Source organism: Lonchura striata, chromosome 9 (assembly GCF_046129695.1).
Source record: "Lonchura striata isolate bLonStr1 chromosome 9, bLonStr1.mat, whole genome shotgun sequence".
Taxonomy (NCBI): Eukaryota; Metazoa; Chordata; class Aves; order Passeriformes; family Estrildidae; genus Lonchura; species Lonchura striata.
This window is the reverse complement of record NC_134611.1, coordinates 21,917,567-21,932,374: the sequence shown is the minus strand read 5'-3', so window position 1 is coordinate 21,932,374 and position 14,808 is coordinate 21,917,567. Positions and strand designations below refer to the sequence as shown.

Below are 14,808 nucleotides of genomic sequence, written 5' to 3'. Positions count from 1 at the left end.
AGGATTGTCTGAGGCCATTTCTTTGTTCTAAGCCTTTCCATGTCATGTAGCATTTTTCTTTAGTGCAGATATTTACATTTTTTTTAAAAGCTGCATTTTGCCTTAAGTTCTGGAGCTTTCTTGGCTTTCCAGGGAAGACAAATAGTGCATTGCATATAGAATCACAGGGAATACAAATAGTTACCTCTTAGTGTGTTATTATCTTACACACATTTTTGTATTATTGCAGTTCGTAACACTGCACCACAAGCTGGAAAACAGTAAAAGCCTCTTTATTTATAAGATTATTACAGGTATTGTCGGGTGTATCTCATGTGTATACATCCTGTCAAAATATTTCAGGATTTTGACAAAAGTGTCTGAACTTGTTTCAAGTGACATGACATGACATGGCTTTTAGCTGCTTTTTATTTTTTTTTACAGTTTTAGTATTTTTAAGAGTAGTAAAAGTCTTACCTATGCACTAAAAATCCCATAGAATTCCTTGCTGTACAAAAAGCATCCGTGGAGTTTTGCAGTTAAATAACCTGTACGGGAAGTAATTATGATGCTCTCTATAATTGCCATCCAAAAAAGATACAGTCTTGAAGCCTGTGGAAGGTATAACAGATCTAATTAATGCCCACACTGTTTCTCCAGAGAAACACTTTTTTTTTTTGTAATGTAAATGCACTGCATAGAAAATGTTATTGTGCTTATTTTATAGCTTTTTTTTTTTTCTTGTTCAGTAGTATGTGGTATTTCCCATTGTGATGTGTACCTGTCTTCAGGACTGCAAGCTGTATTGTCATTTCTGAAATGGGGAAAACAATAGTATATTCCCTGTGCTATTCAAGTGTTGATGTCAATTATGGTTTAAAGTGTGTTTCCACATCCAAGAAGTGTGGATGTGTTTGTGCATGTCTGTGTGCACCAATTCATGTTCTAAAGTGTGTGGATATTTCATTGTTGTGTGCACAGAGTCAAGGTATTATCAGGAGCATTCCTTTCAGCTTTTACTATAAAAGCTGAATCAGAGGCTGAAAACATTGACACATCTGGAATTTCAGAGCATTTCCAGGGACTGATAATTAATGGCACTCAATCAACCCTGCACCTTGTCACTGATGGCTGATTAGAGTTTAGCTAATGAGAAGGTATTCAGACAGCAGTTGGGGATATTTTTATTCATGTCAGTATGGTTGGGGATCTCTGTGGGTTTAAGCCTGAGCTGATATCCCCAACATGCTCTAGAAGAACCCACGTAAATGGCCAGACTATTTTGTGCTGTCAGTAGTTTTGTGTGTACATGTTTAGCTCTGCAGATCAGGGATCACTACTTTATATGTTTATAAAGCTATATTGCTATTTATGCTTCTAAATTATTTAAAATAAAGCGGCCTGGCCTCCCAGTTGCACTGAGTGGCAGAAGGGATTGTTCTGTTCTGTGCCTGGCAATGCTCACCCCGTACACATCAGTTTAATGAGTGTTTGCTGAGACACTTCCATTGGATCCAGATTAATCTCAGGGCTGTCCAGTGGAATGGCAAGAAACAATGGGCCCAAACTGACACACAGGAAATTCCATTTGAATATAAGAAGAAAGCTTCAAGGGAGATTGAACACTGAACCAGGTTCCCCAGAGAGGTGTAGTTGGAGATACTCAAATCCTGACTAGCTGCAGTGTTGGGTAGCCTCCTCTAGTTGACCCTTCTCTGAGCTGGAGGTTGAATAACAGGATCTCAAGAGATGCTTTCCAGTCTCAGCAAGTCTGTGGTTCTGTGATTTGCTAGGCTGGGCCCTAACTGGTTATGCCTGTGCTTCCTGAACAGAGCAGGCTGGGGGGTACCACTGAGTGTCTGCAGGCAAAGCTCTGAGCACAGGTGGTGGCTTGCCTGTGTGCTGGTGTGCTCTCCAGCAGGCACATCTGGGGTGGGCTTGTAGGTTCATCTCTGAACAGCCTCAGGTCTTGTCCAACGGCTGCTGCTGGGAAAACTGGCATAACTGGTGTTATTGAGCCCTTTCTTTCTTGAACTGCAGTGGTGACATCATGACGTAGGATTAATCAGACAGTAATCCTGAATCCTTGTAGTTCTTTCCCAGTGGGGTTGCAGAAAGGGCCGCCTGATAATCAGTAAATCCAAAGAGCTTTTTAATTCCATATGCTTCTCTGCCAGGATGGAGCTGATAACTGACTTGTATTTCACAGGTGTGCAGTGCGATCCAAAATCAAGATTTCACTGTTATTGATGACTACTGCACAGGACTGCAAGCTCTTCTTTACCTGAAAAGCATTGAGGAACTTGAAGACTGGAATGGACAGAGTCCTGCAACCATGTGCCATCAGAAAGGAAAGCCAGTACCTAGAATTGCTGATCTGATGGGAAAGGTATGTTGTTTTGTTGCCATTCCTGTATAGTAACACTATGTCTTTGTTTTGAATGTAATTCAATAATCATTGTATGCAGTTTCTGCTACTTACCTTGATTAATCACTGCTGCTGTCATAATTAGTCACCAAGTCATTTTCCTTCTGAATATTAACAAATACGTAGGCAGCTTAAGAAGACAAACTTGAAATGACTTGATACAGGCTAGCATTTTTACTATAAATATGATCTATTCACGTGATTCATAACATCATGTCTTAAAAAAATACATAGGATGTAAAATTAAAAATGCATTAGAACAAGTTCTGGAACTGCTTGTTTTAATGAAACTCAACTCACTTCATATTGATCCTAATATTGTGCCAGAAGCTCCTGGTATTTTAGCCAGGGTGTAACATCCAGGAGACATGCAAAAATCCTCTTGCCCTGGCTCTGAGCAGCTGAGACAAGTAGTCGCAGCCCAGCTTTTAGCTGGAATGTGAGCTCAGATAAGAGTGGTCCTTCAATCACCATACCTGAGCATCTCGTGGTCTTTCACGTGGGCTGATGCCCAAATCCTCTGCAGGACAGGGAAGTTCTAAGTGAGGATTGGTGACACAGAATTTATTAAATTGTTTGGTAAGATCATTTAAACCTACAAAATCTGTGATGAAATAGGAATGTAGATGATGGTCAGCATGAAATCCTAACCTCTGGACTGTCTTTCCTCTCTGCTCTAATAGTTACCTACTACAAAAGCATTTTTGGAGATTTTTGACAGATGCAATGTGTTGCAGCTGCCCCAGCCCTGCTCACCATCCACCAGGGCACCTGCTGATCCATACTGAGAAGCAGGGAGGTGTAACTGGCTTCCTGCTGATGCCTGGCTGCCTCCTGCTCTAAGCAAAATACCTGCACAGCAGGGAGGCCAAGCTTTTGTTTCTGGTTACTAGAGGGGATCACTTTGAAGACTGATTTCAGTTATACATCATGCCTATTGATTATCCTTCCAAAAATCTGATGTACGACTGTTGAAAATGTTGTAAAAAGTAAAGAATTACAAAAGAATGGGATTTGGAGTGTCAAACGCCTCCAAATCTCTGCTTATCATTGCTGATGACTGGAATTGGATTTAGCAGGAGATTAGAGACTCCTATATTGTTGTTGTTCTCTGTGGAGCTCTGAAAATTATAACATTACATTCAAGGAGGAAAGACAATCCTTTTCCTAAAGCTCTGGATAATACACTGCTTAAAAATAAACCACGATATAAGCAGTTTCATTTTCATCTACTTATGTTAAGCAGTTAAACCAGGCTCAAAGGGTTATAGCTAAACTTCTTTCCTTTAACACCTGTGGAAACCTACACAGCATTTCCAACTCATGTTACAGATTTGTTGTAATTCTTCTTTCAAGCTGCACTCAGTGTTCTGTCTTTGTGTTACCTTTGTATTTTACTATACAGACAGCCATTGTCAAAGACGTTTCTCCTGTCCTTTTGAATGAGGAAAAGAAAAAATTGTAATTTTTAGTCTTTTTTTGCTTGTCACTACATTGATAATTAACTTTAAAAAGGTTGTGTGAAAATATGCTTTAAGGAAGCATTTAATAATTCAAGTGAATCTTAACTTGAAACAGGTCACATGAAAAAGAACAAAAATAAAGCCCTATGTAATCTCTTGTGTGGCTGGCTCTGTTAGATATTTAAAAGACATACAGAATATAATTTATTGTGTATTTGAATTAGCACTGAATTATACCATTGTAACATTCCTACTAAATAATAGCATTTAAAGTTAAGCAGGCTGCATTGTTGATAAGCTATTGGTACATTTTTGGCATAAGCTCTGAATGGCTGTTTGTCCAGGAATGAACAATCAAGGGAAAGGAAGAAAAATAATATAACTCTGGTAACTGGAAATACTGTGATAAATGATCCTACTAGGGGCAATCAAATACAAAGACTTGATATCATTAATATTTATAATATCCTAATTAGCAAGACTGTGCCTAAGCAGTGTTATTAGTGTAACTAATTATGTTATCATAAACTAAGTTTGCAGTATTGTAGGAATCAGTATTCTTACTTTCATAAATTATTATCAGTATTGGATTTCATGTACTTGTGCCTAGTAAATTTAGTTAAGTACTGTAGTTTCATCTCAATTCAAACAGAAACATCTAACTTGCTTGGCAGCAAGTCATTAACATGTTTGTGAGTCTCCTTCTAAAATGAATTCACTAAGAAGCTTGTCCTTAATCTCTCTTTGGAACAGAGAAAATAACCTATTGATATTTTCTCACTGATAAAATAATATGTGAGAATGTGTATGTTATATATGAAGTAAAACGTGAGAGTCAAAATCCTGCCTTATAGAAACATAAGGAGTTGCCCCATTTTGTGTTGGTATATACCATGAGTTTATACCATGAAATGCAGTTTCTTCAGTAAGACATTGTAAGAAGCTAAGCAGCAAATACAAATGAACATTTGCATTAAAAAAAAAAAAAAGAAAAAAAAGGAAGTAAATTTGCTGATTTTGGTATTTTGTAGGTTTGGTGCTGTATTTAAAAATATACAGGAATCATCCTCCTTTTTGTTACGAGATTACTATTATTTTCAAATAGAATCACAAGGATAGGATGTTCAGACATTTTACATTTTACTAATAAGGAACTGAGGGAGAATTATTTTCACCAGCATCAAGAACTATTTGCTTTTTGATTGTATACAAATTCATTGAGCCTCTACCAGTTTTAAATAAATTACAGATTTAGGAGCCATCCTGTTCCCAGATAAGTATGTTCATAATGGTATCTGTTTTGATTCACAATGCAATATTGAATGTTAATGTCTGTATTTTTATGTAATGGTGGACTATTCTTTTTATAATTCATTGTCTCTCCTGGTTTCAGCATCAAACAGATGCTGACTGCAGAGTGTTGCCACAGGAGAGTGACACAGTGGAGTTTTGTCATGAAATATTGTAGTATTTGATGACCAGAGTAAACTAAAAGATAAATACCTTCTTCTAAATGGTTCTCCTAGCCTCAAACTGGAGCTGTCTTGCCATGCAGTGACCAGATAAATGGCAAACTGAACAGTTATCACTGTCAGGTGTTACATTTATCACAATAATTTCCTTCCTAAAGAGAGAGAATACTGAAAGTACTCTGCTAAATAGTGTAATATAACAAGCAGTTAAATAGCAAACATAAAATGCTTTTGCTGAAAAAGAGATTCATGTTGATTAGTATCTGTTCATCCTTCTGCATTAATGAAACTAATACTTCTGATAATTTATAGTCCTTGAAATATCAGAAGCACCACAGCATTGGAAAATATTTGGAAACCTGAGTACTCTTTTTCTGTTTTTCAATGTTGCAGAATCTATTTATTTTTGTATGTAGACCCTAAATTTATCATCTTTGAGCCAGCAGTATTTATTTTCTGATAGTCTTTTCAGTAGCTTTTTCCCTTTTGCTAATACAGCAATTGCTGCTGGAGCCCCTGTCCAGGATGTGACCTGTGCTACTACACTGCCTGTAATAGGAGTGAGATTCCCACTTAGGAATGCCAGCCTCATTGGTTCCCAGCCACTGGATGATACAGGTTTCCATAGTTCCACCAATTTTACTCATTCTTTCCCGTGGTTGTAACCATATCTGTAACAGCTCTTCAGAGAGTCCTAGCACAGATCTGTCCCAGGCTCACAAAGGTGGCCTAAGCCAGAGTTCTGGGCTTCCTTCCTCATTGCTTTTCAGATGGTTTGTTGAGTTGGTTTGGATTGTTTTGGGTTTTTTTTTTCTGTGGGGGGACCTGACATTTGAAACCTTGGCACAGATGACTCTCATTAATATCAACTCTGAATCACCTTTGCATGGAATAAAAGTTGTCAGGTTTAATCTCAGTGTGCAAATCTTGATGCTGAGGTGACAAAATAGCAAAGCAAAGATGACACCACAGTGCTTCTCACTGACTCCTTCAAGGAAGAACTTGTGTAAAATCACACTTATCTCAGAATGAATTTAGGACTAAGATCAAGCGCATGATGCAGTCAGGAAGACAGATAAGATGTAGTGCACACTCTTACAACCCAAAGTTATTAGGGTGACTGCATAAATCAGAGGAAGGACACAGTTGGTCTCCTTACAATACAAAATTAATAGAATTATGATTTTAAATAATGTTCATGAGTTTCTCAGGAACATACATGACCAGGAGCAATAAAGATAACTCTGTTCTCACAAGGTATCTGAACATGGTGTAGTATTCCCCAGAGGTGCAATTTGATCCCCTGTGTGTCTCACAGTCTCACCTTGTCTGTTTGTTACAGGACTCTTTTATTAGTTGCTCACTGGTCTTAATCCAGAGAGCTGAAGTGATTATGTCCCAGAAATGCACTGTGTCAGCTGGTGATCACAGAAGTGATACTGTGTGTCTCTGTAAAAACCTCAATTAAAGTCAGCTATAAAAATCATTCTTAATGTAGTGGCTGCTATACATGCCATAGCTAAACAAAAATCTTGCCATCCATTCAGTAGGTACGTGTGGGTTTATAGGAGAATAATATATATGGGTGTTTCATACTTTGCTGTCAGCACCAGGAGTTATGAACAAGTGATATTTGCTTAATCATGTCTAAATGATAAAAAAATAAAAGTAACAAAAACTAATAATTTAAGCATCTTGATTTCAGAAATAAACAAAACCCCAAACAAGCTCAGAGGGTAGTTCTCAATTCTTAAGGTTGTGCTGTACTAAAAATGTTAAAATTGTATCTGGTAAAAACACATTTATAGACAGTGGTTTTATTCATCAGGCAGATGAGAGAGAATGATGCTGTACATGCACAGTGTACGACTGCAATGAAATTTCATCACCTTAAATTTTGCAACCTTCTGATTTTCTTCTCTGAATGGACTTCCCATTGGAACAGACTTCCCATTTGGACTAAAATACTCATTTCCTACAAGTTATCTGTGGGTATTAAAATATGAGTCTTCCAAACAGTATAAACCTGCTAAATTCTAACTGTACTGCAGTCAAATCTAAATAGTCTTTTGTATGGCAGAGAAAAAGCCTTGCTATACCAACCAGACTTAATACTAAATATTAAATTAACTCTTCTATTAAATAAATAAATTAAATGGGAATTCACAGCCATGCAAGAACCACTGTTGCAGCATAAAGTTTTGTGTGCCTTCAGATTCTTCAAGACCTCTGACTGCCATCACTGAGCAGAGGTTTTCACCCTTCATTTTTGGAAGTGCTCCTTGTTCTTTGGGAAAACAAATTTGCCCAGTATGGTAAAGAACTGTTGCCTTGTTTCCAGCACTGCATTCAAAAAGGCAGAAAAATGCTATTTGTGGCTGGAAATACTGACTGTTTAACATATGTTGATATAGAGGTTGCAATATGATAATTAACATTGTGTGAAAAAAAAAACCCTTTTTCCCATATTGCTATTACCAGGTCTGAAGAAGAGTCAGAGGGGAAAAAATTAGCTTTAAGCTGTGGTGGATTGACCCTGAATGGATGCCAGGTACCCACCAGAGTATTTTCTCACTCTCCTCTACAGCTGGACAGGGAAGAGAAAATCTAACCAAAGGCTCAGAGGTTGAGATAAGGACCCAGAGAGATCACTCACCAATTATCATCATAGGCAAAACAGACTCATTTTGGGGATATAATTGAATTTATTACCAATTTAAATCAATGCAAGATAATAAGAAGTTAAACAAATTTTAAAAACACTTTTTCCCCCACTCCCCAGCTCATTCCCGGGCTTTCCCTCCCCTAGTGGCACAGGCAGATAGGGAATAGGGGTTGTGGTCAGTTCTTCACACACTGTTTCTCCCACGTCTCAGGGACAGGAGTCCTTCCACTGATCACTGCATCAGTACACAGTCCCTCCTGTGGAAGACCAGCTCTCCTCAGACTTCTCCAATGTGAGTTGCCCCCACAAGCTACAGTTCATGAACAGCAGTTCCATGGTGTGCAGTCCTTCAAGAATAGACTACTCCAGCATGAGCTCCTCTCTCAGGTCTGCAGGCCAGGAGCCTGTTCCAGCATGGGCTTCCTGCAGGTTCACAGCCCTCTCTCAGGCATTTCCCCACCCCAGGTGGCTCCTCCATGGGCTGCAGATGATCTCTGCCTCCCCATGGACCTCCAAGGGCTGCAGCTGCCTCACCATGTGTACCAGGGGCTGCAGGGGAGTCCCAGCTTTGGCACTTGGAGCACCTCCTCCCCCTCTTTCTTCACTGACCTTGGGGTTGGCAGTTGTTCCTCTCACATGTTCTCTCTCCTCTCTTCTCCAAGCGCAATTACCTCTGTGCAATAGTTTTTCTTTCCTTCTTAAATATGTTATCACAGAGGCATTTCTGTAATTCCTGACTGGCTCGCTGACGGCCAGCCACGGCTCCATCACAGGCTGGCACTGGCCCTGTTGGACATGGGGAACCTTCCAACAGCTTCTCACAGAAGCCTCTCCTGTAGCTCCCCCTGCTACCAAACCTGGCCTCACAAACCCGAGAGAGCTGTTTGATCCTCTTTCCCATTAGCTAAAACTTGGACCTGAAATATGGCTTTCAGCCAGACAAAGCCTTTTAAATGTAAGCCAGTATTGATCAAGAAACCTCTTACTTTAGGATATTATGGGAACTTGCATCAGCACAGAGGCTCTTGCTGCAAATGCTTGTTGGGTTGCCCAAAAATAAGGCTCTGCCAAAATACGTCTGAACCATTATCTGCAAGTAGATTAAGAAATAAGTCCTTTCCTTCTGCTCCCCACTTAGTCTTTCAGCTCCTCATCTGATGATGAAAGGCCTCCACAGGCATTGCTTCAGGTGATAGTCTGGTGGTTCTCTGTGGGATATCACCAGCAGAGTTTTGGGGAGCTCCAGCAGAGCAGACTCTGCACCCCACTGCACAAGTCATATTTGCCAGCTTTGCTACCACTGGTGAACCTCCCAGCCTTTCAAGCTGAGCTCAATTATGAGTCTGACAAATTTGTAGACAAAAAAGGACCACTTTAAAATCTTCTTTTTTCCTAATTGTTCTATTATGGAAGTTTATGTTGTGATTACCTGCAGTGCTGCTTCTCACAGAGAGAGCAGGTTATGCAAAATATATCTTCCCTAACGGTGAAGCTATTTGCAGTAGAAATGTATAAAACAAAAGGAGCTGGGATTATTAAAGTGTATTTAAAATACTTTAATCTTTGTGGGGTTTATATGTACTGTATTCTACATTTGCTTTGAGCATGGAGTTTAAAGTTTCAGATGCACAGGCAGTAAATGTGGCTATTAAGAAAATCATGTATTTCACGTTAACTCCTTGGCTGTGGCAGTTTTAGTGCATCCACTGCTGGCAGTGGACATCAAGCCAGGAAAATCCAACTCCTGATGCAAAAGGATTTAAAAAAAAATCGAGGCACTGCCAAAAATACATAATTCTTTTTTTGTACTCTGCAGTTTGTTTTACTTAGGGAAACGGCCTGGTCATACCCTGCAGCATGCATTCATTACAGTGATCTTTGACTGGCAGATGCAGAGTAATAAGATGCATATTTTAGTGCTTATTATAATACCCTGTCCAAAAACAACTTGACAAATTTGTGATTTCGACAGTATCTCATTTTGCTGGCTGCAGTGCTCTGTGATTGCCTGGTCCACGTGGCTTCCAGATTATGCATACCACCAATACTGCTCATTAAAATGGCCACAGTTCACCAGTTTCGGTAGCTTGGAACGAACTTGGAATGAATTATTATACAACAAAGAGGCTGCTGTCATGCAGAACAAAAGACAAGCAAAAGAGAGCTTCGGCTTAATGAGGCTAAGTGAGTGTCTCCCCTGCATCACCAGCTACTTGATGGCCTTTGAGCATGGATTTTTTTTCTCCACAGGCCAAAACCTTTGGTCTATTATTTTGTGTTTATGCACCTTGAGGCTAATATACATTTTAATATGCTGCACATGGAGAAAAAAAATCAGCCATTAGATTAGAACATGTGCACTCCCTGTTAAGTTAATGACAGCCGAACATAGAGATAAATTTAGGTTTTCATATTTAATTATAGCACAGTGCAGTACGTTTAGCAAGGATAAATTGCACTATTATTATGCTTCATTTTTTTTGACATCTTTTCATATTAACCATGCACACTTACCCCCACTTCCTCCCCAGTGTCACACATAATGTCTCTGTGCATCATCCTTCTCTAACACCATTAATTTTTTATTCTGTACAGTTGTATATGTATTGTTGTATTTGTTACTTAGGGTTAGCTTGCTGGCTGGATAAAACCATTCAAAGCAGCCCTTGTGTTAGGTGATCTACATAGAGACAGAAAAGACATAAAAAGAACTGGCTTGTGTGGCCAGAAATAGTTCCTCATTCTGCTCCCAGAGCAGGGCTCCCAGCCCTTCTTCCCTGGATGCTTTCAGTGTGGTGTACACTATCTGACTGCAGAGGAGTAGCCCCTTTCTCAAGGAACTGAATAGGAAAAACTAAAGCAGATTGTAGTTGGATAATATTAATATGAATGATGGCAATGTTAATACAAAATGTCTCTGTAACTGCACAAAAACTAAACCAGACCTAATGTTTTAGGTAGTATGTGGCATTTGTTGGGGTTTTTTACATGTGTTATCTCTGTCTGTCAAAGCTGTTGTTCCAAGAATGGCATCAGGAATTAGGCCAGACATCAGCCTTATAGAAAACAACATGAAATTAAACATGAAGGCAGGTTGGCATGCAATTCAGTCTTTGAATGTTCTTATCAAGTTTAATGTGAATATTTGATAGTTTCTGTGCTGCCATGGATTTGATGGTGATGCTGGACTTTTTTTTATTACCTGAGAATGCTTTTAAGATTTGCTTTCAGCTCTGGTCTGAGCTATTCATATAGCTGTAGTTTGTGAAATATATGTTTGCACGCTTCACAAAATTAAGGAAATACTGCTATTTTCCAAAGTGGATTAGAGCAGGTAATAATTCACGGGAAGAAGATTTTACTCCTCCTGCTGTGTGTATAAGCAAGCAGAAGATATTATGCTACAGGCTTATTCCTAGATTATTCCTTATTGGATAGTTGTTTCGTGACAAAAGACACTGTGGCTTGATGACCAGAGGGTCATGACAAGAATAATAATCACTATATGAAAGGGTGTCTGGATCTGGGTGATAAAGCATTCCTCATCACAATCAGTCAGCACTTGCTGGTGCAAGAATTTTCCTCAATGGCAGAGATCAGCTTTTTCATATTAATTGAGAGCAAATCGGTCTCTTTTCCTCTCCCTCTCCTCCTCCTTTCTCCAACCTTCAGTTCTGTACCAGCTTTTCCTGCTAAAGAGTATTTTCTTTGTCAGGTGAAGACAGATTTTGGGGTGTTTGGGATGCTGCAGTATTTGGGGATTGGAATTAGTTGCAGAGCCTTACTCTTTGTGTCCTCACTGAGTAAAGCCCAGGTCAGTAATGACTGATAGCTAATTGTCTGCAGTTCAAGCACTAGAAAATGGGTTGGCAATTAATTTATGTGTGCAAAACTCTTCTCCCTGATTTTGTAAGTGCAGATTTTGATGCAAATTGCATTCATGAAAGCAAGGTTGTGGCTTTCAAAATGTAAGCTATAATTACTAGTGTGGGAACCTGATGATACAAAATTCTTCCTCTAGAATCTACCCCTAGTGAGAGAAGACATTTATTATCAACATTGTGTATTTTTAAGCAGTACTTCCAACCATCTTTTAGTTCATTAAGCCCTGGTAAAATGCTTGGTATTACATGAGGGATAGTCTCATGGAGTTGCAAGCTGTATCCTACAGATATCCAGATGGCTTAGAAATATCTATGCAATCAGAAAGGCCCCTTCTGTATCTACAAGTAGTTATTATTAGTAAAACCTGCTTTTATTTATGTGTCCCCATGTTGTTTATGGTACTAATCACAGACACATACTGATGTGCAAGAAAAGACTAGGACTTCTACATTCTGAAAGAATAATTTTCCCTTTAAGGTTCTCATCTAAGAAAGCTGTATATTTGGATAGCAAGGTACTCTGTGGGCCACAATTTCCATGCCAGAAAAGTGCAAAATTAAGTAGGTGGTATTGGTCATAGACAGCAGACTTAGAATTAATTTTCAGCCTGTTTTCCAAGAACTCTTTTATTTTTATGCTAGTTTTGAGAGGAAGCTTGCAAGAATATCTCTCAATTTTCTTAGGACCAGATTTGGCCCATAAGAATAGCCTCAAGTGTAGTGGCATGCACATATATGAGAAGTATAGAAGGAGTTATTTATGAGGAAAGGCTAAAGAAGGTAAAAGTTCTAAAGTGTCCTATCTATATGATGTGTGTAAACATAAGAGTGGAGTACAGTGATGTACAAATATTTGAAGTTTTCAGTCAGTGAAGAAATGGGGATTTTCTGATGTAGAGTGAAAACTCCACTGAGACTGATGAGTTGAATTAGGAGGGGTGGGAAAAGGTGTTCAGGAAAAGTAGGAGAAAAAATATCCTGATTGGAAGGAAAGTGTATTTGTAGAAATGATGGTGGTTACCTGCTGTGCTGCTGAGATAGGGAGAACTTGTAAAGCTTGAACGCATAGAGTCTAATGGAAGTACTGCTGGGAGAAATTTTGGGTTTCCAGGACTGTGTGCTGGACTTGCAGACTTTTCTCCTGTCTGCAGAAGCTAGACCCTGGCCCTTTCCAACATTACAGCTGTGCAATAGGGGCTACCCATGGAAGCCACTGGATCCTTATAAAGTGTTCAGACAGTGACTTACTGTAAGTCACTGGAGCTGTAAGTATCTAGTAGTATGCAATTCAAATGTCTTTTTGCTTAAAGAATAAGATCAGACTTAACGAACATGGTTATGACCTTTCCCATTTACTTTATTTTTATTGCAATAGAAAGCCCTTTAAGGTTTTTTTGTAGTCTTGTGTGGTTTTGATTCAGCCACATGGGTCTCAGCAGTCAAAGCTGTACTTCCTGAGTTTTTCATGGACAAATGGACTAAAAATGTCTTTCTGTTCCATTATCCATGAGTCACACATTGGCACAGGAGAAGTGTCCCCAGTACCTGAACGGAGCTGGTGGCACACCATTTCTACATGGAGAAGTTGAGAAAAGAGATTTCTGCACTCTGCTGACCTATTCATGCTGAACCAAACTAATTAAGGCCCAAGAAATGTGTTTGGGTTGTTCCAGGGAAAAATTACAGCCAGCCTGTAATCTGTTGCTCCACACTGGGGCTCTGTAATAGTTCGAAGTGGCCAGGCAAGAATTGTATTGATTTCTTGGGATCTCATTCAGGCTGATTGAACTTGTGTGCTCTGATGGTGGATGTTTAAGAACCTACCCTAGCTGTTATTAAGAAGGTGGGTCTAATCCTCACACAGGTAAGACCTTGTTTGCCCTTCATTCAACTCAGCAAACAAGTTTTAATGAAATAGCTCCTTTTATATTTTATGCCATGGCTGTGTTTTTGATTTCCACAGTTGCAACTCTCCAGTGTAAGTCAGTTTGTAACCCATATATTGGTCGGGATATGTCACATTATGTATGTGTTCTTTCATTAATCATTTTGTGTCTTTCTGGTTTGACTGCTTGGAATAATTAATACATTCCTTTCTATTACTATGTTGTATTTTTTCCAAGTTGATGATTTATTTATATAAAAGCCATAAAATACCTTGTTTTATACATTATGTCTGGATTAATGAGAAATGTAGACACATATGACTGAAATGCAGGGATTTTTTTTTTTTTTTTAGATCTGCCAGGACAAGGTCTTGCAGTTGAGTTTAAAGTAGTTTAAGTCTAGAACCTATAAACTATAATTGTATTTATTTATATTAACCATCATTACAGCACAGAGTATTTTATCCTAGATCCTAATCATTACTTAATATTTTCTGAATATTTACTACTACTACTGCAACTAATAATAATATTAAATATATGCCAAAAGGCGTATTTTCTAACTCTAACCCAAAAGTCTAATCTAGTCTCTCCAGTAGTTTTTCCTTGCCTTTACTGAGCCTTCTTTCAAATGCTGAGCATTTCTGACATTTTGAAATGTCATTTCAAAATTTTCCATTTGTAAATTGACAACCAGAAGACTTATTGTAAACACAGAAAGCTCTATAAGCACAAACATATCTATATTTTTCCTTTTACTAAAAATGTATCACCAGACTATAAACAGTTTGTGTACCATTTCCATTAGGAAAATGATATTTTGAAGCTTCTAAAGTTACCAATTAAGGAGCAACCCAAAATCCTTTGGTGACTGCAGCATGAGTGTGCCTTTTCACAATCACCATTTCTTAAGGAGGATGGCCTCAGGGCTGTTTTGGCTGATGCAGAACAGGGCTAATAAATGCCTCACACTTCAGAGCTCCCCTCTCTTTCTTCACAGCAAAGTCAACATCTTTCATTTGACAGACTGC

The 14,808-nt window shown here is 38.7% G+C and overlaps 1 protein-coding gene across 2 annotated transcripts in view; it reads left to right on the top strand.

Moving 5' to 3' along the window:
- Positions 1–14,808, top strand: part of DPYD (dihydropyrimidine dehydrogenase) — a 336,858-nt gene that overhangs the window by 288,021 nt on the left and 34,029 nt on the right. For both annotated transcript variants that reach the window (XM_021525458.1, XM_021525448.1), the window contains one exon: positions 2,189–2,368. In XM_021525458.1, coding sequence (XP_021381133.1) covers positions 2,189–2,368 — 180 coding nt within the window. The remainder of the gene's footprint in view (positions 1–2,188; positions 2,369–14,808) is intronic.